The sequence below is a fragment of the Gopherus flavomarginatus genome, chromosome 2 (genome assembly GCF_025201925.1).
Source record: "Gopherus flavomarginatus isolate rGopFla2 chromosome 2, rGopFla2.mat.asm, whole genome shotgun sequence".
In the NCBI taxonomy this organism is placed as follows: Eukaryota; Metazoa; Chordata; order Testudines; family Testudinidae; genus Gopherus; species Gopherus flavomarginatus.
Genome location: NC_066618.1, coordinates 151,866,815 through 151,892,409, shown reverse-complemented (window position 1 = coordinate 151,892,409; position 25,595 = coordinate 151,866,815). Strand labels below are relative to the sequence as shown.

The 25,595-nt window shown below is 54.0% G+C and overlaps 1 protein-coding gene across 1 annotated transcript in view; it reads left to right on the top strand.

Annotated features, from left to right (window-relative positions):
* The window catches only part of CNNM4 (cyclin and CBS domain divalent metal cation transport mediator 4), a 46,816-nt gene continuing 21,221 nt past the window's right edge, over positions 1-25,595 (top strand). The window contains exons 1-2 of the mRNA XM_050939743.1: positions 1-13; positions 1,807-3,372. Coding sequence (XP_050795700.1) covers positions 1-13; positions 1,807-3,372 — 1,579 coding nt within the window. The remainder of the gene's footprint in view (positions 14-1,806; positions 3,373-25,595) is intronic.

Genomic DNA, 25,595 nt, shown 5'->3' with positions numbered 1-25,595 from the left:
ATGGGAACTGCCGGTACTTGGGCAAATGATCCAGTAGGTTTGGCTGGGTCTGTCTGAGTGCCTTTGGGCCATCTGCCGAGATGCTTTTATTAGTGACTTATACATCTGTCCTGTTCACTGACTCCTGACCTACCGCCACCCCCCTCTCTGCCTCCTGAGGTGGAGGTATGAGGCATGTTAACTAGCCAGGGCTGTTTGTTCTCCGGGGTGGAGATGCAGCCTCCTGGCAGAAGTCAGCGTGTCTTAGCCCCATTCCAAAGTCAGTAATTACATTCCACCTCTTTACATCCCTCCTGCAGTTTATTTGGGTACAGAATTTCCTTCAACTTCCTTCCTACAGCCTGATTCAAACCAGGCTGAGTGTCTTCAAATCCCCTTTAAAGGGAGTTGAGGATGGTCAGTACTGCACAGACTTGGGCCCCTAAATTATTCCTAGTGTTACTATGAGCTGTTAAACAGCTCAGATGTTCCACCCCAGGGGTAGTTGCATTTCAGGCCCGGTAGGAGTGACCACTGTGTGCTTTGTTATAACAGTTTGCAAAGCAGTCTGGGATCCTCCAGGGATGGAGTACAATCTAGAATTGCAAGTTATTTATAGAACCCTTCACATGCCAGCATTACCCAGCGGCAGGGTGCCAGGTGCACAATGCAGGTTTTCTCTGATGCTACAATAGGGAGCTCTTTCTGCATGCTGTTTGGAGGACAATTGCCTCTGCTATAATGTGTCTGTTACAAAACCCACCACAAGGAATGCAAAGAAATGCACCTTGGAAAATAAAATCCCAACTATACATATCAAATAGTGGGGTCTAAATTAGCTGTTACCACTCAAGAAAGAGCTCTTAGAATCATTGTGGATAGTTCTCTGAAAACAGCGGCAGTCAAAAAAGTGAACAGAATGTTGGGCATCATTAAGATAGTAAGACAGAAAATACCGTATTGCCTCTATATAAATCCATGGTACGCCCACATCTTGACTAGTGTGTGCAGATGAGGTCGCCCCATCTCAAAAAAAGATATATTGGAATTGGAAAAGGTTCAGAAAAGGACAACAAAAATGATTAGGGCTCTGGAACGGCTTCCATATGAGGAGAGATTAATAAGACTGGGACTTTTCAACTTGGAAAAGAGACGACTAAGTGGGGATATGACAGAGGTCTATACAATCATGACTGGTGTGGAGAAAGTAAATCAGGAAGTGTTATTTACTCCTTCTCATAACACAAGAGAGATTGAAGGCTGCAGCATGATGCTGGGCAAGCTGCCACAGTGTCGTCCCCTTCCTGTGTTTACTGACTCCTGTGTTTTATGGCAAATTGTAAAAGTCATGAATCAACAAAGGGAAACAAGGGGCAAAGAGAAGAAAATTCCATGTAGTGAGTGGGTCATGATGTGAGCAGGGGATGGTGGTGGTGAAGCAGCCTGACTCCCCTGCCGCGCCCTAGACAGCATCATGATGTCCCTCTGTAGGCACCTAGCCCCCATGTTAACTATGGGGTAGCATTTTACACCTAGGGCAGAGAGGCCTAGGCATGGCAGGGCTGCCCCAAAGGACCCACCACCATATATCCCTACACCCCCTTCCCTACCCCCTAAGAATCACCCCTGCCCCATACACGCCCTCCCCACCCCAAAATCATCCCCCTCCCCATAACACCCTCCCCCAACACCTGAGAACTGCCCCTTCCCCCGCACGTCACGCCGCCCCATAACACCCCACCGCCCCGAGAATCCTCCCACACATGTCCGCCCACTCCCGCCTCCAGTCCCAGGACCGGGCGGCGACACCCCCTTAACACTCCCCAGGCCGGCGCCTCCTTAAGGCGCGCAGGGGGCGTGGCTATGGGCGTGGCCGGGCCCAGGGGCGTGGCCGCGCGGCGGGTGACGTGCGCGCCGCCAGCCCAGCAGCGGGCGGTTGTGAGTTGCGAGCGGGCGAGGCGCGGGGCGAGCGGAACATGGCGCCGGGCTGCGGCGGGGGCGCGGCGGTGGCGGCGTTGCGGGCGCTGCTGGGGCTGGCGCTCGCGCTCCCCCTGGCGGCGGGGCCGGGCCCGCCCGACAGCAGCAGCAGCAGCAGCAGCAGCAGCGTGATCCTGGGCATGCGGCTGGAGGGCACCAGCAAGCCAGCGGCCGCGGCGCCCCACGGGGGCGTCATCCAGGTGACCGAGGACAGCCAGGTGCAGCTGCGGCTCTTCGGGCTGGACATCGGGCCGCACACCGGGGCCCTGGTGGCCTTCGCCGAGCTGGATGCCAGGGCCGGTGCCAATGCCAGCGCCCGCGCCGACGCCAACACCAGCTGCCCCGTGCACACCCAGGACCTGGTGGTGCAGTCCCACATGAACGACACGCGCAACACCTCGGGCGTGCTGCACGTGCAGGTGCGGCCCCTGCGCAAGAACGACCGGGCCAAGATCTATGTGCTGTGCACCAAGCACGGCCCTGGCGAGCCCTGGCTGCGGCACGAGGGCAGGGACAGCCGCCTCATGGTGCTGGAGGAGAAGAAGTCGCTGCTGCCCCCCTGGTTCCAGGTCATCCTCATCCTCTGCCTCCTGGTGCTCTCTGGCATGTTCAGCGGCCTCAACCTGGGCCTCATGGCGCTGGACCCCATGGAGCTGCGCATCGTGCAGAACTGCGGCACCGACAAGGAGAAGCGCTATGCCCGCAAGATCGAGCCCATCCGCAGGAAGGGCAACTACCTGCTCTGCTCCCTGCTGCTGGGCAACGTGCTGGTGAACACCACCCTCACCATCCTGCTGGATGACCTGATTGGCTCCGGCTTAGGTGCCGTCATCGCCTCCACCATTGGCATCGTCATCTTCGGCGAGATCGTACCGCAGGCGCTCTGCTCCCGGCACGGCCTGGCCGTGGGTGCCAACACCATCGGCATCACCAAGTTCTTCATGCTGGTGACGTTCCCCCTCTCCTTCCCCATCAGCAAGCTCCTGGATTGCATCTTGGGCCAGGAGATCGGCACCGTCTACAACCGTGAGAAGTTGGTCGAGATGCTGAAGGTGACAGAGCCCTACAATGACCTGGTCAAGGAGGAGCTCAACATGATCCAGGGAGCGCTGGAGCTCCGGACTAAGACAGTGGAGGATGTCATGACCCCACTCCACGATTGCTTCATGATCAACAGCGACGCCATCCTGGACTTCAACACAATGTCAGAGATCATGGAGAGCGGCTACACCCGCATCCCCGTCTATGAGGAGGAGCGCTCCAACATCGTGGACATCCTCTACGTCAAGGACCTGGCCTTTGTGGACCCAGACGATTGCACCCCCCTCAAGACCATCACCAAGTTCTACAACCACCCGGTTCATTTTGTCTTCCACGACACCAAGCTAGATGCTATGCTGGAGGAGTTCAAAAAGGGTAAGCCAGCCCAGGCTGGATTCTTCTTGTTCTGCTATTGTCTTGAGGCAGGGCTGGAGCACTAGGGCAGTAGGTGTGAGGCATTAGTGGGCAGAGGGAGGAATGCCAGGGGGCTGTGACTAGAGGGACAATGAGAAAAGAGACTCTAGGCTGACCATCACTGGAGACTTTCCACCACTGGGTTCAGTTATACCAGTGCAAATTCAGAGGCATCTCTGCTAACCTGAGTGGAGTTAGATCGGGGAGCTGACATCTAGTGACATCTGCCAGAGGTGGCTTCTCCCAGTGGGAAGTGCTAGAGTCCCAGGCACTTGGGAGTGTTTAAAACTAGACTAGACCAACCATTTGCAAATATGCTGCGAGGACCAATTCTGAGCTGGGCCCAGTGATGATGAACTAGATGGCCCCTAGTAGGATCAACATGTCCATCTCCAGCTTCTGTGACATGTACCTGCTGCAGCTCCCAGGGGAAGGGATGCACTCCTTCCTGACTGTTTAGCAGCAAGGATATTTAAAACCGAGCTCTGCGGGGGAGGGAGAGACTTCTATTTATATTGAGATGAGGCAAATTCTGTTCAACGCAAAAATGTAGAAATACTTTGTCTGCTAAAAAGGCTGGTTTATTCTCTGATCAGCATCCCCAGAGACCCATTCATGGGCACTGATGGATTCCTTAGGCCCCAGATGGATGTTTTGGTCTAAAAAGTTTCCGAAAACTAATATTTACATAAAATATTATATATGCACACAGCCTTTGTTTGGGGTTTTATTGGTATCTGGAGCTAACCACTTCCCCACGTGTTTGCAGCCCAAACATTGCAGGACCCGCTAAAGCAGAGAACCTGAAAGTGAAACTGATGTAGGAGTGCCGATGAAATTGAGGAATCTGTTGTCCCAGTGGAATGAAATGCAGAAAGAAAACAAAGTGTGTGGGGGGGGCAGTTGTGGCTCCGGGGGGTCAGTTTAGGTTTTTTTTTTTTATCATTTTGGATGTTGTTAGCCCAGGGAAGGAAATGTCTTTACTCAAATATGGGTTTCTTAACTTGGAGATGTCTCTTTGATTCAGACTGGGGGTGATTTTATTATTTGTGTTTTGAGCATTCCTGGTGCCGGGTGAGCCAAGTGCATGTCAGAGACTCGGGGTTCAGCCAGGCTGAAATGGGGGGTCCAAGACAGAAGTGCTCCCCCCTCATGCTGTCCCTTAAATGGCACTGCTGTGTAATGTGCTGGGGGGGGGGGTCCCTGTGTCCAATCTGCAGCTTGTGTTACTGTGTAAACCAGAAAGTCAAAGCAACAAATTGCTTGTACGCCCCCTACCAGTCCCCCCACCCCCCAGCAATGGCAGTGCTCATAGCTTCTAAATGTAGGTCACTCTCTAGCCCTGGTATGTGTGGGGCAGGACTTGAGCCCACCAGCGGTGCGGGGACTGGGACAGTTAACTAGCTTTGCTCTCCAGCTTAGCAGGAGGAGACGCAAACAAGCCAGGAAGCGCTGCATGTTGTCATCTGATCACTTCCCAGTCTAACAGCACTTGCAGGGTGCCCCTGGGCACCAGGGTCACTCCACTGCCTTCGGCGTTACCCGCTGGACCCAGTGGTTCCGTTCAGCAAACTCAGGGCCCTGGCAGTGCGCTGCAGAGACGCTTTGGAACCGAGTCAGCTCTGGCCCAGAGTCCTGGCAATGTGATGCCTGGTTTGGGGCCTGTGCGCAGGGTGGGGAGGTGTCGCACTCCAGTTCCTGATGGACGGGGTCCAGCCCACCCCTCCAGCACCCAGGGACAGTCAGAGCAGCGAGCCCAACATCTGAGCAGGCCATGGAGACAGAAGTCCCCTCTCACTCCAGGCCTTAGCGCTTTGTCTGTGTCTCCTGGGAGTAGCTCCAGGAGGGGCATCCCGGTCTGTTTGGGGCTTGATCTGTGTTTGTTCTGCATTGTGGAGGTTTTATCCTTGCGCTGACCCCACAGCCAGGCTGGCAGGGCTGGGGCAGGCGATGCTGCCAAGCCTGCAGCCCTGCGGGCACTGCACTCCGAGAGTCCTACCCCAGGCAGCGCAGGATGAAACACTGGGACCATGTTTACTGCTTCTGGTTCAGCACCATGGGGCTGCGAGTCTGCAGGGATCACCTGAGCCTGCTGGGGAACCTGGCGGGAACATATTGCCCTCGTTCCCCCTCCCAGCTGAACAGGAATCCACTCTCCCTGTTTCCCCACCTCCCTCCCCAACCACAGGCCCAGCTCGCTCACATTGCAGTGAAAGGGACTTTTCCCCTTGGCTTCGAAGGGAGCAGGATTGGGACCCTTGCCAGTCCCCTTCTTCCCCAGCCCAGGCAGGCCAGGCAGCGATGGGGGTGGGGAGAGACTTGTTTGCTGGAAGCGTCGCTGGGGCACTCCCAGTTAGCACCTGAAAATCTGGAAGCTGCCACTGTGCCAGGGCCCCGGTGCCTGCCCCGTTCACCCCCGCGATGGGCACCATGGACACGTGACGTGGGTCTGGTCTGAGGTTGGGACAGGGAGCTCAGGTCACTTTCATCTGATCCCTTGTCCCCTCTGGGTTTGGTTCTGGCTCCATCGCCTGAAATCCAGACGCACCTTCCCGTCTGGGCTTTTCTGCTCAGCTGGTCCAGGCGTGGTTCGCGCTGCACGTCAGACCCAGTGAACCTGGTTCCCACCCGCCCTGCCTGGCAGTGGCGAAAGGCTGGCAGGAGTTTGCGCAGTGAGAGCACTTGGGGGAACGGTCACATGGGTCTCTGGAGTCCCCACGCCCCAACAAGAGCCTGTGCAGGTGTGCACCCCTGAGGCACTATTGTGTGTGTTCTGGGGCCGAGGGCATGGGGCAGATCACACCCCGGCCACGCTACCCCCATGATGCCAGGCAAGACCTCAGTCCAGCCAGCTGAAAACCTCACTGAACTGCAGCTCTGGCCACAGACTTCCCTGGCGGGGGAGGAGAGGGGTTATGAGCCCCCGAATGTCAATACCCCCAATCTCTCGCCCCCCCCCACTTAAAAAACCTAAGTCAAGGAATTAATGGCTAAGCTGCAGATTTACTCAGCCCCGCCAGCTGGACAGGACGGTGGCTCGTTAAACCACAGACCCAGCCTCCCACTGGAGCCTCTTGCTGCTTTTTTTTAATTATTTGGGGGACGTGACTGGCCCAGGGTTGAGCCCATGTTAAGATCTTTTCTCCTTCCCCTGGAAATTGGTCCCACGAGGGTGGGCTGAGGCCCCTGGCAAGGTCAGGGCTTTTCTGCCAACTTGCTGGGGTCCCTGGACAAGTTCCCACCCTCTCTGTGCCTAGCGACCCAGAGCCCTCTCTCAGGGAGCATGTGCTCTGAGATCCTCGGCTGGGCAGGGCTAGGGAATGGCCATGGGTTAATGTCCATGATTGAAGGTCTGTCCACACCCATGACTGGCCGGGCTCGTGCGGCATTTGGGCCAAGGGGCTGTTAAAGTGCAGTGTAGATGTCCTGTGCTAGGACCCTGCGAGGCAGGAGGATCCCAGAGCTCGGGTCTGAGCCTGGGCGTCTAACAGCCCCACAGCCCGGGCTAGCCGCGGGGGTGGAATTGCCGTGTGAGGTCCCTGCTGTGCGATGTGAGGCACGCGCCCACTAGGAGAACATACTCACTTTGTAGAGGGCTGTGGAGGCTCTTGCCGGTTTTTTCTCCCTTTACCCCTGAGGCCTTGTGGGGCAGGGGTTCCTCACTCCAGCTGTGGCTGAAGCTCTCCTGCGCCCACGCCCTGCACCTCGAGAGCAGCACAAAGCACTTCCCCCGCCGCCCCCCGGAGCTGCTCCAGCGTGCAACCAGCCCCTGGTGGGCTGAGGGTCTCAGGAGCCTGGCTCTGCTCTCCCTCTATGGCAGAGCGACAGGCTGCAATCGACTGCTGGGCTGGCTGGCATTCTCTGAGCTTGATCCTCAAGGGGAGATGAAAGGCCTTTAACAATAAATAGCCTCTTGCCTTTGGGTTTCCCCTTGGGCACAGAGAGCACGCAGCCTTCAAGCCACCATATGTGAAACCTGGTTCCTCCTCCTCCTCCTCTGTGCCTCGGCACTGCTGAAGGAACGGATCTCAGTGGGCGAAAGCTTCTTAGTTCACATTAAGATCCTGCTCCACCATCACATCCGGCACCTTTTTATGTCACCCCACCACTGCCTGCCCTCTTTGTCACCCCCGCATTCTTCTCTGGGCACTGATCCGCGCCCCCCATTGGATCTCCTTGCCCCGCTCCATCCCCGTATTGATTACATCCCTTGCCATTGGTCTGGGAACATCCTCCCCATCTGCCACTCCTCACCACAATGCTTATCTGGCCTCCATGGTGGTAGCATCCGAGTTTCTCACAATCCTCTCTAAACTGATCTTTGCAGCGCCATGAGGCTGGGCAGTGCTGTTCTCCTGCTTTACAGACAAGCAGCAGGGGCCCAGAGAGACTAAGTGACTTGCTAAGGTTGCCCAGGGAGTCTGTGGCAGAGCAGGGGATTGATCCGGGTCTCCCAAACTCCAGCCAGGCTCTTTGACCTCTGGCCTGTCTAGCCGAAGTCTTGGTTCTTTGCACATTCAGTTCTCTCCTCTCCAGTCTCTTCTCTGTTCTGTGCCATTTCCCAGTCCGGCCTGTCCTCCTCTTCCCACACTGCTCTGTGTGCTTCAGAAAAGAGATCTGGTGAATTTCGCTTTGCTGCTGGCTCCTGGAGCAGAGCAGGAAAGCCAAGGGTGGGTGCTGGTGTCCTTTTCCGGCTCGTCCTCGGCCACTTTCAGCCCTGCCCCGAGGAAGGAGACTTCTTGTCTCTTGCACCTTCAGATGTACCTCAGATCGCTGTGAATCAGCCTTGCAAAATCAGCTGCATCCCAGGGGTAAAAACCAGCGGGCACTGGTGAATATTTGTATTAACATTGCAAATCACTCCTCACCTGTCCAGTTCCTGGTCCTGGGTCGGGCAGAAAGGGGAAGCTCACAGAGTATCTGTAAATACTATTTACTCTTCTAACGCCATCCTAAAGTCATGCAGGAGCATTTCTTTTCCCTCATGTTGCAGTGAGTTCCACAGGCTGACTCTGCACTGGCGTGGGGAAGGGCACAACAGATCACTGGTAAACTTCTTGACTTCCCAGTTCATCAGCTGTCCCCCTGCTCTCCCCTCCTGGGCTAACAGCACGGTGGCATCTTCCATCCTGTCTCCATAGTCCCAAGCCTGCAAGGTTACTGTCAAATCCCCCCTCACTCATCTCTTCTGCAGACTAAACAAGCCCAGTTCCCTCAGCCTCTCCTCATAAGTCATGTTCTCCAGCCTCCTAATAATTTTTGTTGCCATCCGCTTTTGTTGACTCCCTCCAATTTGTCCACATCCCTTCTGTAGTGGGGGCCCAAACCTGGACGCAATACTCTAGATGTGCCCTCACCAGTGCTGAATAGAGGGGAATGGTCACGCCCCTCAATCTGCTGGCAACGCTCCTACTAATGCAGCCCAATGTGCCGTTGGTCTTCTTGACAACAAGGACACCCTGCTGACTCATATCCAGCTTCTTGTCCACTGTAATCCCCAGGTCCTTTACCAAACACCCATCTGTGAGCTTGCAAGGTCAGAAGATAATGAATCTGCTGTGGTCTGGGATGAGGGATTGCCCTGCTCAGCATCCTTTTGGGTGGGCAGATTCCCACGGACAGACATTTGAGTGCGCTCAGGCAGGAGTGTGGGCTGGATGCAGGGATGGGGCAGGGACAGTGGGGGCCCTGGCTATCTGAACCCTGCTGTCCTTCCGGCTGTGTGAAATCCTGCCTTCACGGCAGCCTGGGCAGAAGGGGCCATTTCTGCGGCAGTATTTGGTCTGCGAGTTGCTGGGTGGGCGGTGGCCAGAGCCGTCGGCTGGGCAGGGTCTGGTGCTGTGGAGGACCGACGATCTGCAGAGAACTGGCCGATCACATAGCGATAGTAATAGCCACAGGCCCGGCTCTGCTCCTGGGGCCTGATGCAAAGCCTGTTGGGTCCCTGGGAACCTTTCCATGGGCCTCAGGGGGCTTTGGATCAGGACACCCTTTCCGGTTGCATGGAGACACAGTCACATGCTGGCCGCTTCCTGGGTGCTGCTTCCACGTGAGCAGTTGCTGCTGCTGCCCCAGGGCTCGTTGTGCGAGAAGGGGAGGTGGTCCCAGGGCTTGTTGTGCAAGGAGGGGAGGTGGCTTTTGGGCGTGCGAGGAGGGGAGGTGGCCCCAGGGCTTGTTGTGCAAGGAGGGGAGGTGGGAGGTGCCCACCTGACGATCTGTCTCAGAATGCGCCGCATACGGTGAGAAGGTGAGAGGAGGCCTGGCCGAGGTGGGCAGAGTGCAAGTGAGACAGGTCAAAGCACGCAGCACCCAGAGGGGCGCCCGGCTTCCCTGGCACGTCCCGTCCCAGCCAGGGCAGCCGGCACCATGGTGGGTTCTGCTCTCCTTCCTCCCCGCCTGCATCTCACCTGAAGTCGGCACTCAGCTCAGAGACTCGCTACAGCTGGAAATCCAGGCAGGCTGCACTGTGTCCGGGACGGTGCTTTAACCCTTTCCCACTTTCCGCCCTCACTGAGCTCCAGCCTTGCCTGAGTGCACCTTGTTATGCTCCCCCAGCTGCCCTGTTCCGGGAGGAGGAGATGGAGGGGCAGCTTCTTCTGTCACAGCCCCCTGATAACACTCGCTACCCAGGATTGCTCCTGACCTGCCCCCGACCTGCAGAGTTTGCTCCAGTCCACCTCAGCCAAACGTGGTGTGCGTGGCCGAGAATGAGATCAGTCTCTGAGCCGTGGGCAGATCCTGCCTCCTCCCAGCTCCAGGGTCTCTGGGTCCTCAGAGTGCAGTATTCCTCTGCACACAGAGCCTTGCGTCAGCAGGGGGTGAATGAAGCCCCGGATGTATCTGCATAATGAATACACTGTGCGTTCCTTTGGCCAGGATGCGCTGGGCTGAGGGTCTCCCAGGGGCACTGGCACAGGGTTACAAACAGCTAATAAAAGCAGCAAAGAATCCTGTGGCACCTTATAGACTAACAGACGTTTTGGAGCATGAGCTTTTGTGGGTGAAAGCCACTTCGTCAGATGCATGTATTCACCCACGAAAGCTCATGCTCCAAAACGTCTGTTAGTCTATAAGGTGCCACAGGATTCTTTGCTGCTTTTACAGATCCAGACTAACACGGCTACCCCTCCGATACTAAACAGCTAATAGTGCTTCTGATGATGATCAGTGATCTGGAAGAAAACAGAATCATCCTTGTGAAAGCTTGCAAGTGACACACACGTGGCAGGAGTGATAAATAACAACGGGGCCAGGGCGCCGCTACAGAGCGATCTGGATCGTTGGGTGAGCTGGGCGCAAGCAGTGTGTGCTTTAATACGGCTAAGTGTAAATGTGCACGTCTGGGAACAAGGAACGTCAGCCGAACTGACAGGCTGGGGACTCTCTCCTGGGAAGCAGGGACTCTGGAATCAGCTTGACTTGAGCTCCCAGTGCGATGCTATGGCCAAATGAGCTAATGCAATTGTGGGATGCGTAATCAGGAATCTCGAGAAGGAGCAGAGAGGTGACTTTTCCCCCCTGACTTTGGCCCTGATGCGAGTGCTGCTGGGATCCGGTGCCCAGTTCTGGTGCCCACGATTGAGGAGGGGTGTTGATAAATTGGAGGAGGGGTAGAGAAGAGCCATGAGAATGATTAAAGGATTAGAAAACCTGCCTGAGAGTGAGAGACTCCAGAAGCACAGTGTATTTCGCTTACCAAAGAGAAGGTTCAGGGGTGACTGGATCACAGCTTGTAATTATCTACACAGGGAACAAAGATTTGATACTGGGCTCTTCAGTCTAGCAGTGGAAGGCCTAACGTGATCCAGTGGCTGAAAGTTGAATCTAGGAAAAGTCAGACTGGAAATAAGGCACACATTTTTAACAGTGAGAGTCACTAATCACTGGAACAACTTAGCAAAGATCATGGTGGATTGCACCGTTGGCTGTTTTCAAATCAAGACTGGCTGTTTTTCTAACAGATCTGCACTAGGGGTTATTGTGGGGCAGGTCTCTGGTCTGTGGTCTGCAGGGGGTCAGACGAGATGGTCTCTTTTGGCTTTGGAATCTGTAGTCTGTGACCCTAGGGAGCTGCATGGAGAAAGGCGCATGACTTGGGGTCCTGAGGTTACGGCGAGGACGGAAAGATGGAATTAAGAACAGCTTCCTGCCAGCAAGGTCTGTTAAACTTTCAGATCCTCTCCCCATTCCTTGGAGTGTTTAAAGCGCTGGAGAATGGATCTTGCAGTGTGTCCTGGGGCCTGGCTGGATGGGACCCAGTGGGGCTGTTTCCGTTTGCGACCCTTGCAAGAGGAGAGTTCGTTCTCAGCCCTCAGAGCTGTTCCGCATCCCGAGGCCGGGGGCAAGGAGGGCAGCACCCAGCTGGCGGGACCTGTTGTAGCCTCCGCAGTCACTTGGTCTGTGCCAACAGACAGCAGCTGAGGCTCAGCCGCAGCTCTCAGGAGCTGGGTGTGGCCTGCGGGCAGCCCTGAGTCCTCTCCTCACCTCCCCATGCACACATGCTGCGCGTGCCCAGGCGCCAGGACAGGGCTCGGATCCACCTGTGACTGTAACTCCTCCCTTCCCAAAGCAGGAATGGGCGGGGCCCCTTCGTCCTGGCACTGATTGGCTGAGCCAGGGAAAGTGCCCACGAGCCTGTGGCCGAGTGGGGCCTGGCGGTAAAGGCAGCCTGGGCCCCAAATCCCTAGTTTGTCGTGTGTGTTACAATCCCCTTGTATGTGCCCCCCATCACCCGCTTTTGACTTGCTGATTTCCCCCCATCAGTCCCTAGGACATAGCCTGAAATTGTGGCATCCAGTAGCCTTGTTACAGACAGATCCAGGTGTTGCTGCCGAGGCCCAGTGCTTCCCCCCTGACCTCATGCACGGAGTCTGGGGCCCCGCTTTGGCAGCAGGAGCAGTGATCCCAAAGAGCCTGCAGCTGTGCTCCCAGCCAGGAGAAGAGCTGTGTAGGCTGTAATTGGGAGCTCCTGGGTTTCTCTCTGGGCTGAGGCACCCAGTGCTAATGTGAGCGCCTCTTGCGCTGCTCCTGGTGTCCATCGGGATCAGGCGCCACATGGACTCCCAGCCCCCTCCCCAGTTGCAGTTGTGTTGAATGTTCCCTGCAGAAATAGAAGCACGTTACTGCGTGGGGCTCAGCACAGCAGCACCATCTATCCCTTGGACCCCACGAACAGCTGGGCTTGGGCATTGTGTCTCTGTGCCGGCGCCTGCCAGGTGGGGCAGCTTTGTTCTTCATGCCATCAGCCACCTACCACACCAGTCTGCCAGCGCTGTTTTCTGTCCTGCAGGGTTGTGTGCTGCAGGGCTGCCGGGGCGGGCACTGTGGTTGCTCTGACAGGTCGCGCCAGAGTAAGGTGGGCAACGTAGAGGAAACACAGCAGGTGGGAAATGTACCAAGCACCTGGTGGGAAGGAAGATGAAGCTGGTGCTCTCCCTGCCCCCTGGCTGGGGGCACCGCTTCTCAGACTGAGCTTTTGGCAAGTACGGTTCTGAGTAACTGGAAGCCCTTCACCCCACCCCAGGCCTCCTCTGGCTGCTGGAAGGGAGAAGTTGCTTTTTCTCTCCTTCTTGATGGAGCAGGAGAGGTCCTCACTAAGATGCTGCCACTGGCTGGCTGAAAGACTCCTCGTGCCTCAGTTTCCCATCTGGGCAGCGGGGAGACTGATGCTGATGTGTGTTGGGATCTCGGCTGCCCAGTGCTAGAGAAAAGCTGAGGATTGTCCCTGGGAATTCAACCCTCTCTGAATGACATCGGCATGGGGCCTGCGTCGAGGCTACATGTTGGGAAGATCCATTTCCCCCTCTCTGCCCTGGCTCAGTGCTGAGCTGGTCCCCGTGCGTCACTCATTGTCAGTGCATACGAGAGCAGGGTGCTAAGACGGGGAGCCTCACCTCATGGGGGGCAGACCAACGGGCAAACCAAGAGGTTCGGCAGGGAAAGGGGGAGAAGCTAATGCCGATGGAAAAGGGTGTGCAGACCCAGGCAGGTGAGAGAGGGTGTTGTCTAGTCTGTGCAAACACCCTGCCCAGGCTGACTGCCCCGTCCCGTGGGGATGGACCTTCCTGCCAGCCCCAGGGTGGTTGCTTATTATTGTTTTCTTCTGTGCCCGGCAGCAGCTTTTCCAGTATGGCAGGCTCAGCCGGTGTGGCTGGCAGGGCGAGCGAGTAGGTTCCCTGCTTCCTCGTGGCAAGGGGGCCGAGGGAGGGACACCAGGGCTGGGGGTGAATAGGGGAGCTTGGGAAGATTGTCAGCCATGTGTTGATGGCAGATGGAGTTTCGGTCCCACTCCTAACTCGCTGAGTGACCCTGGGGGAGACATTTCCTTGCTATGCCTCTGTGTCCATGTGACCTGTAAAGATAAGGCACCCGTCACCTCCAGTTCATGTCAGGCAGGGTCGCACCTCACAGACCAAGGCATCCCTTTGTCCTCGGGCTCGTTCACCGTTTCCTTGGACTCCTTGCTCCAGAGCGTGGCTGGTGTCTATGGAGAACATTGCGACTTGCTCTGGGGCTAATGCGGCAGCAGGTTCTGTTTTAAAGGTGAATTTTCGAACCCCTCCCAAATCCACCAGCGCCACGGGGCCACGCGAGCGTGGGTGCTGCAAGCTGAGATCACTTGGCAAAGAGGCTGCTGAGATACAGCCCCCTCCCCCCTCTTCCTCCAATGCCCTGTTTCCCAGACCTGAGGAAGACTCTGTGTAGCTCGAGCGCTCATCTCTCTCCACAGAAGTTGCTCCAATAAAAGATCTCACCTCCCACACCTTGTCTCTAATATCCTGGGACCAACATGGTCACACCACTGTGTTTTCTAAAATGTCAGCTTTCTGACTGTCCTTTTGTGCACAAACGCAAAACGCCCATAAATCTCACCCCGCGGGGCTGGTGCTGCGGAGATCCAGCACCTGGTACCAAGAACAAGCTACAAAGGCTTGTCGTTATCAAGTCATTCTCCTTTTGTTTCTCGTATGCTGGACCACGCATTGAATGCCAGCACAGTGCAGAGAGAGGCCTCTTCCCAACATAGCCTGTTTTCTAGGGGAGCATGCACTTGGCTGGAGACCAAGAGTCCGTGTGTGTTCTGCTAACTGCTGTTCATGTTTTGTGCCCCTCACAACCCTGGTTGTTAACCCATTTCTAACATAGAGACAAACAACAGTCATCCGCATGAGGGTGCGCATGGTCATGCTAGCCAGACCCAGAAAGAGCACCCAGAGCTGACCATCTGGGTCTCATTAACTCAACCTCGCTGCCTTTCAGAATGAATATGCCAAATCTAGAACACGAGATTGGCCAGACTGAATCAGACCAATGGTCCATCTAGCCCAGTGCCCTTTCTGCCGACAGTGGCCAGTGCCAGGTGCCCCAGAGAGAATAAACAGAACAGGGAATCATCAACTGATCCATCCTTTGTCGCCTATTCCCAGCTTCTGGTAAACAGAGGCTGGGGAAACCATCCCTGCCCATCCTGTCTTATAGCTATTGATGGACCCATCCTCCATGAACTTATCTAGCTCTTTTTTGAGCCCTGTTATAGTTTTGGCCTTCACAACATCCTCTGACAGGGAGTTCCACAGGTTGACTGTGTGTTGTATGAAGAAATACTTCCTTTTGTTTTTAAATCTGCTGTCTATTAATTTCATTTGGTGACCTCTAGTTCTTGTGTTATGAGGAGGAGTAAATAACACTTCCTGATTTACTTTCACCACACCCGTCATGATTTTATAGACCTCTATCATATCCCCACATAGTTGTCTCTTAAAAGTTCCAGTCTTTTTAATCTCTCCTCATACAGAAGCTGTTCCATACCTTAATCATTTTTGTTGCCATTTGTAACTTTTCCCATTCCAATACATCTTTTTGCAGATGGGGTGACCAGAACTGCACAGTGTATTCAAGATGTGGGCGTACCATGGATTTATGTAAAGGCAACATGATATTTTCTGTCTTATTATCTATCCCTTTCTTAATGGTTCCTAACCTGTTCACTTTTTTGACTGCCGCTGCACATGGAGTGGATGTTTTCAGAGAACTCTCCACAATGACTCCAAGATTTTTCCTGAGTGGTAACAGCTACTTTAAACCCCATCATTTTAGATGTATAATTGGGATTAAGTTTTCCAATGTGCATTACTTTGCATTTATAAATGTTGAATTTCATCTGCCATTTTGTTGCCCAGTCACCCAGTTTTGAGAGATTCTTTTGTAGCTCTTTGCATCCTGGTTTGGACTTAACAATCTTGAGTAGTTTTGTATCATCTGCCAATTTTGCCACCTCACTGTTTACCCCTTTTTCCAGAACATTTATGAGTATGTTGAATAGCACTGGTCCCTGTATAGACCCTTGGGGGACAACATTATTTATTTCTCTCCATTCTGAAAACTGGCCGTTTATTCCTACCCTTTGGACAGGTTCCTCACTGTTCTTTAGATCTGGGCTCCTTGGAAAGTGCAGACTGAAGAATCGCTGTAAGTGGATGATGCAGGGTTGTTGTACACGATTTGGTCCCAGGATGTTGGAGAAGCAAGATGGGTGAGATCACATCTGTTATTGGAGCAGCTTCGGTTGGTGACAGAGACGAGCTTTCAAGCCACCCAGAGTTTCTCCTCAGGTCCAAAGGCCGCCCTGGCAGAGAGAGGTTAGCAAACGTACATCTTTAGATCTGCAGCAGAGTTCTGTGCAGCTCCAAAGCTTGTGTCTCTCACCAACAGAAGTGGGTCCAATAAAAGATATTACCTCACCCACCTTGCCTCTCTGTGAGTCTGTGAGTTTTATGAGCCAAAATAGCTTTTAAAGCACATAAAAAATTACAGAAAACACAATACAGCTGGTTAATGGGTTACAGTGTCACAAAATGTGCTCAGCGCACACTCCCAGTTATCCAGAGAGACTAAATCAGTTCAGTTCATTCAAGGTCTTACTGCAGTCCTGCTAAAAGGCAGCTGTCCCTAGTTCTGTGCTAGGCTTGGCTGGGTGGGGTTGGTTTCAAGGTGGAACTATGGATCCTTAAACATAGACTCTTCGTGATCTCCAATACCGTTTACTGGCCGTTGCAATTCGAGGACTGCTTGTGTCAGTCCAACCGAGCAAGTGTAAAGTCGAATTGAGAAATGTAGCTGTGACATTCTATACCTTGGGGGAGGGTACTGGAATCCCCATAGTCCTCATTTTCATATAATTGTAATCTCACGTAGAAAGCAGGCCTTGTAAGGTATCAGGGGAAGGTTATAATCTGCTGAAAGTCATTTCTCTATCCATACGTGTGTATCATGAATGCATCTGAAGTTATGAGAATTGTGTAGTATGGTTGTCACTAAAGCATGCTGTAAGTGGGGGAATCAGCCAGATACTAGCTCCCCAGAGGCAACAGCAAGGAAAGAACCAACACCTGGGTGGGGTGTCAAACAACCCATCACCAGCCATTGTCGATCAAGGGAGCTACAATGCAATGACTCCCCTGCATGCGGCCACACCCGGGGAATTGCTCAACCTTGCCTGGGGACTCAGCAATGCCCCCCAGACATGCCTGGATTTCTGTTCTCCAAGCACATGGACTGCGGGTATAAAACAGGCAGAGTGGACACATACTGGACTTTCTCCTGCCCCAATCTTCACTGCAAGCAACCAAGACACTGAGAAGAAGACAAGACTCCAACAGAGGAGACTGGCCCAGGTTTAAGGAACAAACCTATATGCTAAGGACTGCAATATCCAGTGGGATGAGAAAAACTGCTTAGTCTAGTTGCTGCCCAGTCTAATCATAGAATATTAAGGTTGGAAGGGCCCTCAGGATGTATCTAATCCAACCCCCTGCTCAAAGCAGGACCAACACCAACTAAATCATCCCAGCCAGGGCTTTGTCAAGCCTGACCTTAAAAACCTCTAAAGAAGGAGATTCCACCACCTCCCTAGGGAACCCATTCCAGTGCTTCACCACCATCCTCCTAGTGAAATAGTGTTTCCTAATATCCAACCTAAACCTCCCCTACTACAACTTGAGACCATTGCTCCTTGTTCTGTCATCTGGTACCACTGAGAACAGTCTAGATCAGTGGTCCCCAACCTTTTTGGCTGGCAGGTGCCAGCCGAAGGACCACAGCGGCGGCGGAGTACCAGCCGAAATGCAGCGGCAGTGACGCCTCTCGATGATGTCGCTTGTTGGCGACAAGTGGTGTCATCGAGAGGCATCCCTGCCACGGCATTTTGGCGGGTGCTCTCCCGGGGGCCAGGACGCGGGTGCATTAAGATGCCCCAGCGGGCACCATGGCGCCCGCAGGCACTGCATTGGGGACCACTGGTCTATATCCATCCTGTCTGGAACCCCCCTTCAGGTAGTTGAAAGCAGCTATCAAATCCCCCCTCATTCTTCTCTTCTGCAGACTAAACAATCCCAGCTCCCTCAGCCTCTCCTCATAAGTCATGTGCTCCAGCCCCCTAATCATTTTTGTTGCCTCCGCTGGACTCTTTCCAATTTCTCCACATCTTTCTTGTAGTGTGGGGCCCAAAACTGGACACAGTACTCCAGATGAGGCCTCACCAATGCCGAATAGAGGGGAATGATCAGGTCCCTCGATCTTCTGGCAATGCCCCTACTTATACAGCCCAAAATGCTGTTAGCCTTCTTGGCAACAAGGGCACACGGTCGACTCATATCCAGCTTCTCGTCCACTGTAACCCCTAGGCCCTTTTCTGCAGAACTATTGCTTAGCCATTCGTTCCCCAGCCTGTAGCAGTGGGAGTCTTCCACACTAAGTGCAGGACTCTGCACTTGTCCTTGTTGAACCTCATCAGATTTCTTTTGGCCCAATCCTCTAATTCAGGGGTGGGCAAACTACGGCCTGTGGGCTGGATCCAGCCCCTCAGGGCTTTGGATCTGGCCCGCGGGATTGCCCCCCATTGGTGCCGTGGGCCCCGCGCCGCTCTCAGAAGCATACAGCACCACGTCCCTTCTGCCCCTGGGCAAGGGGGAGCAGAGGCCTCTGTGCGTTGCCCGTGCCTCCAGGCACCACCCCCTGCAACTGCCTTTGGCCAGGAGCGGGGAACCTTGGCCAGTGAGAGCTTCGGGGGAGGTACCTGGAGGTGCGGCAAGGGCAGAGCACACGGAGCCCTCTTCCCTCCCTCCACGAGGGGCAACGCTTCCTGGAGCGATGTGATGCTGGGGACAGGGCAGCAGGCAGGGAGCCTGTCTTGGCACTGGTGCGCACCGCTGCCACACCGGAGCTGCTTTAGGTAAGCGGTACCGGAGCTTGAGCTCCTCCTGCACCTCGCCCCCCAACTCCCTGCCCTGAGCCCCCTGCCACACCCCACACCCTTCGTGCACACCAACCCCCCTTCCCTGAGCCCCCTCATACACTGCGCACCCCTCCTCTGCCCTAATCCCTTGCCCTGAGCCCCCTCCCACACCCTGCACTCCCTGTCCTGGCCCTGCATACAATTTCCCCACCCAGATGTGGCCCTCGGACCAAAAAGTTTGGCCACCCCTGTTCTAAATTGTCTAGTTCCCTCTGTATCCTATCCCTACCCTCCAGCGTATCTACCACTCCTCCCAGTTTAGTGTCATCTGCAAACTTGCTGAGGTTGCAGTCCAGGCCATCCTCCAGATGGTTAGTGAAGATATAGAACAAAACCGGCCCAGGACTGACCCTTGGGGCACTCTGCTTAATACCAGCTGCCAATTAGACGTGGAGCCATTGAGCACTGCCCACTGAGCCCGACGATCTAGCCAGCTTTCTATCCACCTTATAGTCCATTCATCCCGCCCATACTTCTCTAACTTGCTGGCAAGAATACTGTGGGATACAGTATCAAAAGCTTTGCTAAAGTCAAGGAATAACACGTCCACTGCTTTCCCCTCATCCACAGACCCAGTTATCTCATCATAGAAGGCAATTAGAAGAAAGAACAGGAGTACTTATGGCACCTTAGAGACTAACACATTTATTTCAGCATAAGCTTTCGTGGGCTACAGCTCACTTCTTCAGATGCATAGAATGAAACACACAGACAGGAGATATGTATACATACAGAGAACATGAAAAGGTGGAAGTAGCCATACCAACTGGAAGAGTCCAATCAACTGAGATGAGCTATCGACAGCAGGAGAAAAAAAACCTTTGAAGCGATAATTGAGGTGACCCATAGAAGGTGTGAGGAGAACTTAACATAGGGAGATAGAATCAATTAGTGTAATGACCCAACCATTCCCAGTCTCTGTTTAAACCTAAGTTAATTATATCTAATTTTGCATATTAATTCGAGTTCAGCAGTCTCTCTTTGGAGTCTGTTTTTGAAGTTTTTTTTATTGCAAAATTGCCACCTTCAAGTCTGTCACTGAGTGGTTAGAGAGGTTGAAGTGTTCTCCCACTGGTTTTTCAATGTTATGATTCCTGATGTCAGATTTGTGTCCATTTATTCTTTTGCATGGAGACTGTCTGTCTGGTTTGGCCAATGTACATGGCAGAGGGGCATTGCTGGCACATGATGGCATATATCATGTTGGTAGATGTGCAGGTGAATGAGCCCCTGATGGTGTGGCTGATGTGATTAGGTCCTATGATGGTGTCACTTGAATAGATATGTGGACAGAGCTGCCATCGGGCTTTGTTGCAAGGATAGGTTCCTGGGTTAGTGTTTATGTTGTATGGTGTGTGGTTGCTGGTGAGTATTTGCTTCAGGTTGGGAGGCTGTCTGTAAGCGAGGGCTGACCTGTCTCCCAAGATCTGTGAGAGTGAGGGATCATCTTTCAGGATAGGTTGTAGATCTTTGATGATGCGCTGGAGAGGTTTTAGTTGGGGGCTGTAGGCGACGGCTAGTGGCGTTTGTTATTTTCTTTGTTGGGCCTGTCCTGTAGTAGGTGGCTTCTGGGTACTCTTCTGGCTCTGTCAATCTGTTTTTTCACTTCAGCAGGTGCGTATTGTAGTTTTAAGAATGCTTAATAGAAATCTTGTAGGTGTTTGTCTCTGAGGGATTGGAGCAAATATGGTTGTACTTAGAGCTTGGCTATAGACAATGGATTGCTCATGCTGAAATAAATTTGTTAGTCTCTAAGGTACCACAAGTACTCCTGTTCTTTTTGCGGATACAGACTAACACGGCTGTTACTCTGTAACCTGCTGAATATCTGACCACCTTTCAAAGGCTGTGTGCAGTGCATGAGATCCCTGAGGCCAAGGGAGTTCCTAACCTGACTGCAAAATGAACTGGTAAAGCTCTGAATATATTCAGTGAAATATCCATTGAGGATGCTTTAGACTACTGTAAATTTTAAAAACACTCTTTTGCAAAGGTTTCAGATTATCCCTGAAATGTATAGAGTTAAATTTGGGAATCTGAAGAGAGCTATTGGGATGAGTAATGGGGAAAATGTGAACAAAATGAAAGATTTGATGGGAAAATGGGTAAGGGGCAAAGGTGTTACAAGTTTTGAGGAACGTTTGGATCTTGTTGCTCAAGAGCATTTCCTAGGCATGTGTAAGGTGGATGTGAAGCAGTGTCTATGGGACAGAGATGTAAGGTCTGTGGATGAGATGGCGTCTCTTGCTGATGCCTTTCAACAGACCCAGGCATCTAATGAAAACAAACCACCAAAGAGGTGTTTAAAGCTGGTGGGAAGAGGAGATTCCTAGGAAGAGGGTGGGAGTCTGGGTACTCACCTCCCCAAAACCATTCCTCTAACTCTCATCCCAAATCTCCTGTTAAAGCAGAAGAGTCCAGGTGCTATCAGTGTAATTCCACGGATCACCTGAGGAATAAATGCCCTGTGCTAGGAGGCAGCAGGCAACCAATAGCTCTTGTTAGTTCTGCTGTCCTCATCACAGAACCCCCCAGGCAATAGAAATGCTCATGTTGGTTCTGTGAGATTAGCCTCTGCAGAACCAGACATGGAGCATGTTTCGGCTGTCCAAACTGATGGCAGGGAGTACTTGGGGCAGAGGGATACAGGGGCCCAGATGTCTCTGGTTAAGCAGAGTGGGGTTCCAAAGGCCAGTATGTTACCTGGCCAAATGGTAGAGGTTGGGGGGGGGGGAGTGGGCGAAAGCAGATTCCTTGTACCACTAGCTGAAATCCATGTGGTGTGGGAAGGTTTGGAAAGTGTTCTGACTGTGGGGGTGATGGAACACCTCCTAGTCGGCCTGCTCCTGGGTAGTGATTTTTTTCCACATAGCTCAGGTTGAAGTATTTGCTGCAGCAGGAGGGAGTGTTCCTTCCATCAGCGCTTCTCTGGTGCAGATGTGGCCAGAGACATTAGAACAGGGGCTTTATAGCAAGTCTCCTCGCACTCAGGGACCTTGCTGGGTAGCGTCACCCAGCAGCCTTCTATGGTCACTGACTCATCTCTTGGAGCGAACAACTCCTCCATCCATACAAACCAGCTCTGCACCCCACTGGACCAGGCCATGAACAGCCCTAGGTGTCTATGAGAAGCCAAGGAAGATCACTTTTCTCTCGTGATAAACGAGGCCTCAGGGTTCGGGACCCCAAAGTGGGTTGCGATCCCATTTGAATGGGGTCACCAGGGCTGGCGTTAGACTTCCGGGGGCCCAGGGCTGAAGCCTGAGGGTGTTGGGACTCAGGTTCCAGGCCCCTGCCCTGGAGCCGGGCAGCAGTAGTTGTCAGAAGAGGGTCGTGGTGCAGTGAAGTTCGAGAACCCCACGGGGCCGTAGGTGTCTGTATCGAATGGTGTAGCTTGAGCTACTGTTGCTCTTGGCTCTAGGCAGAGAGCTTAGAAAGTAGAAGGAAAAGGCAAAGGAGGAAATTCCTCCCCATTGGAGTGAGAGTTTGCGTTTGACTGGCTGCTGTCGGGACCCAGCCCCCGTCCTTTCCTGGGCTGCTGTTTGACGCAGGCCTGAGTTTGGGAGGAGTCTGGCTGGGCCAAGGTGTCTGTGACCCCGTTGTTGTTAATAAGCTCCCCCTCCCTGCATGCTCTGTACTGCTTGGGCTGCTGTCTGGCCTGGCCTAGCCCTCCAGCAAAGGGGTTAATGTCTCAGGGAATGGCAGGCTGGGAGCAAGCCATGCTCTGTCGGCCTTGGCGGTGATGGGGCTGGTGGCTCAGGGGGGCAAGGCTGTTAGAACAGGGCGGTTTGGTGCTCTGAGGATGGGCATTGCCCCTGGATGTAGAGGGGAGCTACTGACCCAGGGGGCCCCGGAGAGCTGTGGTTCCTCCAGTGCTGAAATACAAAGGGACCCCTCAGACCCCGCGCCCCATCGTACCATTCCAGCTGGACAGCTACAGCCCTTTGCTGCTCTCCCATCTGCCCCCTCTTGGAAGCTGGCTGCTCTCTGCACCTCGGCCCAGGCCCTGGGGTGCTCCTCTCTGAAGAGGCATGTCTGCATCTCACCCCAAGCCCCCAGCTCCTTGCATCCTTTCTGGCCACGGGCGGCTCTACCCTGCTGCGGGCTCAGTGCCTGTCCGTCTCAGAGGGGCATTAAGGGTGGGGGAGTGGGAGGCTGGGTTATGGGTACTCTGGGGAATGGGGGGTGGAACTCTACCAGGGACGGATTTGGCCCATGGCCTGCCTGCGGAGTGCAGAGCCGTGTCTGGGGTGGGGGCAGTCGGGGGCTAAGGACTCTAGATCTGAATGCGTCTGTGGGCTGGCTGAGTGTGAACGCTGCGCATTATGGGGGTATCTAGGGGAACCCAAGGGAGTGGCAGGACGGAGGTTCCAGTGGACAGGGCACTGGGCTGAGACTCAGGAGATCCAGGTTCGAGTCTTGACTCTCCCACTGGCTCCCTATGTGTGCTTGGCCGAGTCGCTGGCTCTGCCCCCTGCCCCCAGGGATGTGCCCTGCGGGGGGAGCGAGGCTGGAACCCAGTGAGGAGGGGAGGCTCACACCCCCAGGGAGGGGCCAGTGCACATCCTGCAGGTGCAGAGAGCTTGGCAGGTGCAGGGGGGAGACTGAGCGGAGGAGAGTTGGGGCAGTGTTGCCTGGTAGGGGAGCCACCCAGCTGATGGGGACGCGGAGGTGGGGCAAGGCTGTTTAGTCAAGTCCAGAAGGGACCATTGTGATCATCTAGTCTGACCCCCCGTAGAGCACAGGCCAGAGACCTGCCCACAATAACCCCTGGCACAGATCTGCTAGACAAACATCTTGATTTACAGTTACCTTTAGCCAGAGTAAAACACGTCTTGTTTGCCAGCCCCCAGCTCCCCACGTAAGCGATCACTCTGGGTCAGTGTCCATCCTCCTCAGTATTTACCTCTCCCGCAGGGTCCGTGTTGCCTCAGGCATGACTTTGTTTTCTTCCAGGTTATTGATAAAAATGCTAAATAGCGTAAGGCCAAGAACCGATCCCTGCAGGGCCTCACTGGACACGGATCTGCTCAGTGAGGAGTCCCCATTTACATTCTAAGACCTCTCAGTTAGCCAGGTTTTAATCCATTTCCTGTGTGCCGTGTTCATTTTATATCCTTCTGGTTTTTTTAATCAAAATGTCATAAAGTTCCAGGTCAGACACCTTACAGAAGTGTAAGTACATGACATCAGCACTGTTACCTTTATCAACCAGACCTGTAATCTCATCCCCAGGGATATCAGGTCGGTTTGGCAGGATCTGTTTTCCACAAACCCGTGTTGATTGGTATTTGGTTATTATTCATACTACCCTCCTTTAGTTCTTTATTAAGCGAATCCCACATCAGCTGCTCTATCTTGCCCGGGATCAATATCAGATTGACAGGCCTGTAATTACTCAGGGCATCTCAGTTACACTTTCTGAATAATGGCACGACATGAGCTTTCTTCTGGAACTTCCCTGTTGTTCCAATACTTACTGAAAAGCAACATCAATGTTCTAATGAGCTCCTCAGCCAGCTCTTTTAAAACTCTTGAATGCAAGTTATTTGGACCTGCCGATTTAAAAATGTCGAACTTTAGTAGCTTCTGTTTAACATCATCCGAAGATACTAGTGAAATGGAAAGAGTTTGCTCATACACTATAACTGCATCATCTGTTTTTTCAAAATACAGAAAAGAAATATTTATTGTACACTTCTGCCTTTTTTGCATTATTGTAATAGCAGCAGGACCCCTCTCTTCCCAAACAGTTCTTGGCTCTGGCCCAAGCCCTCGGCGTTACGCCCACAGACTGTTTACTCATGGATTTCCTTCTCTCCCAGAGCCATAATCCTGGCTTTACGAGGCACAGACAAGGGGTGGCAGGGAAGGGTGCAGCGCCCTTGCTGGGGTGCTAATGGCAGCAGCTCCTGCACTCTGCCCTTGGAGGGGTTGGGGGGGGGGGCCCGGGCTGGTTCCTGGCATGGGCTGTGCAAATGCTACTCAGTGCCTCTCTGCGCTCCCCTGACGCTTCCATGCTGGGTGGCCCCAGGTTGTGCCAAGCAGCTTCCTCCCCGCCCCCTCCCCCGTTCTTTTCTTCCCCTCCCAGCCCTGCACCTCCCTTTCCCAGCAGGTGCTGTGGCTGGCCCTTGAGCAGAAGGAGCCCCTCCGCCCCACCCTGCCCCTTCCTGTTGGTAACAGGGAAGGGAAAGGTGAACAGGCTCCTTCCTTTCTGGCCTGCCTGCTCCTTGCTGTTCTTGGGCTGCTAGCACGAGCATCCTGCTCAGCTCCCAGGCCGGGCCCTGCCGGTCCACCTCCCTCAGTTCTCCTGTGGCCCAGCTGCCTCGGCTCTTCCCAGAGGTGGCTGCATGGCAGTGGTGGATAGTGGGGGCAGCTCAGATTTTCCAGGGATTCAGGGCTGGAAGCCAGGCTAGGTCCAGAGCAGCGTGTCCCCAGCGGCCTGACGGGGCCCGTAGCAAGTGCTAACCGTGTGTGTGTGAGGGAGGGGGAGCAGTCAGCCTACGTGTAGCCTGGGCTAATGTCATTTCTGTGGTGGAGGGCGTAATGCCATCATCTTCTTCAGTTACAGCTCAGGAGGTGCTGCTCAGATTTTGACTTTGGTTTCTGTCCCTGAGGCCCGCTTGGGGGGGAGGGGAGCTGGGCGGGAGCAAGGGCGGGGTCGGGGAGGAGGCTCAGGTGCTACCCTACATGCCCAGACACAGGCTCCAAGTCCCCTTGTCTGGTGCAGGGAGCCAGGAGGAGGCTGGCAGTGAAGGGACCCCCCCCACACACACACACTCCCTGGGCCCGCATGTCCCAGGAGCCACCCTCAAGTGCTGGATAAGACCCTCCCCAAGCTCCGCAGGTGGGATGAACCTGCAGGTCACTTTGCCTTGGCCTGTGACTGAGT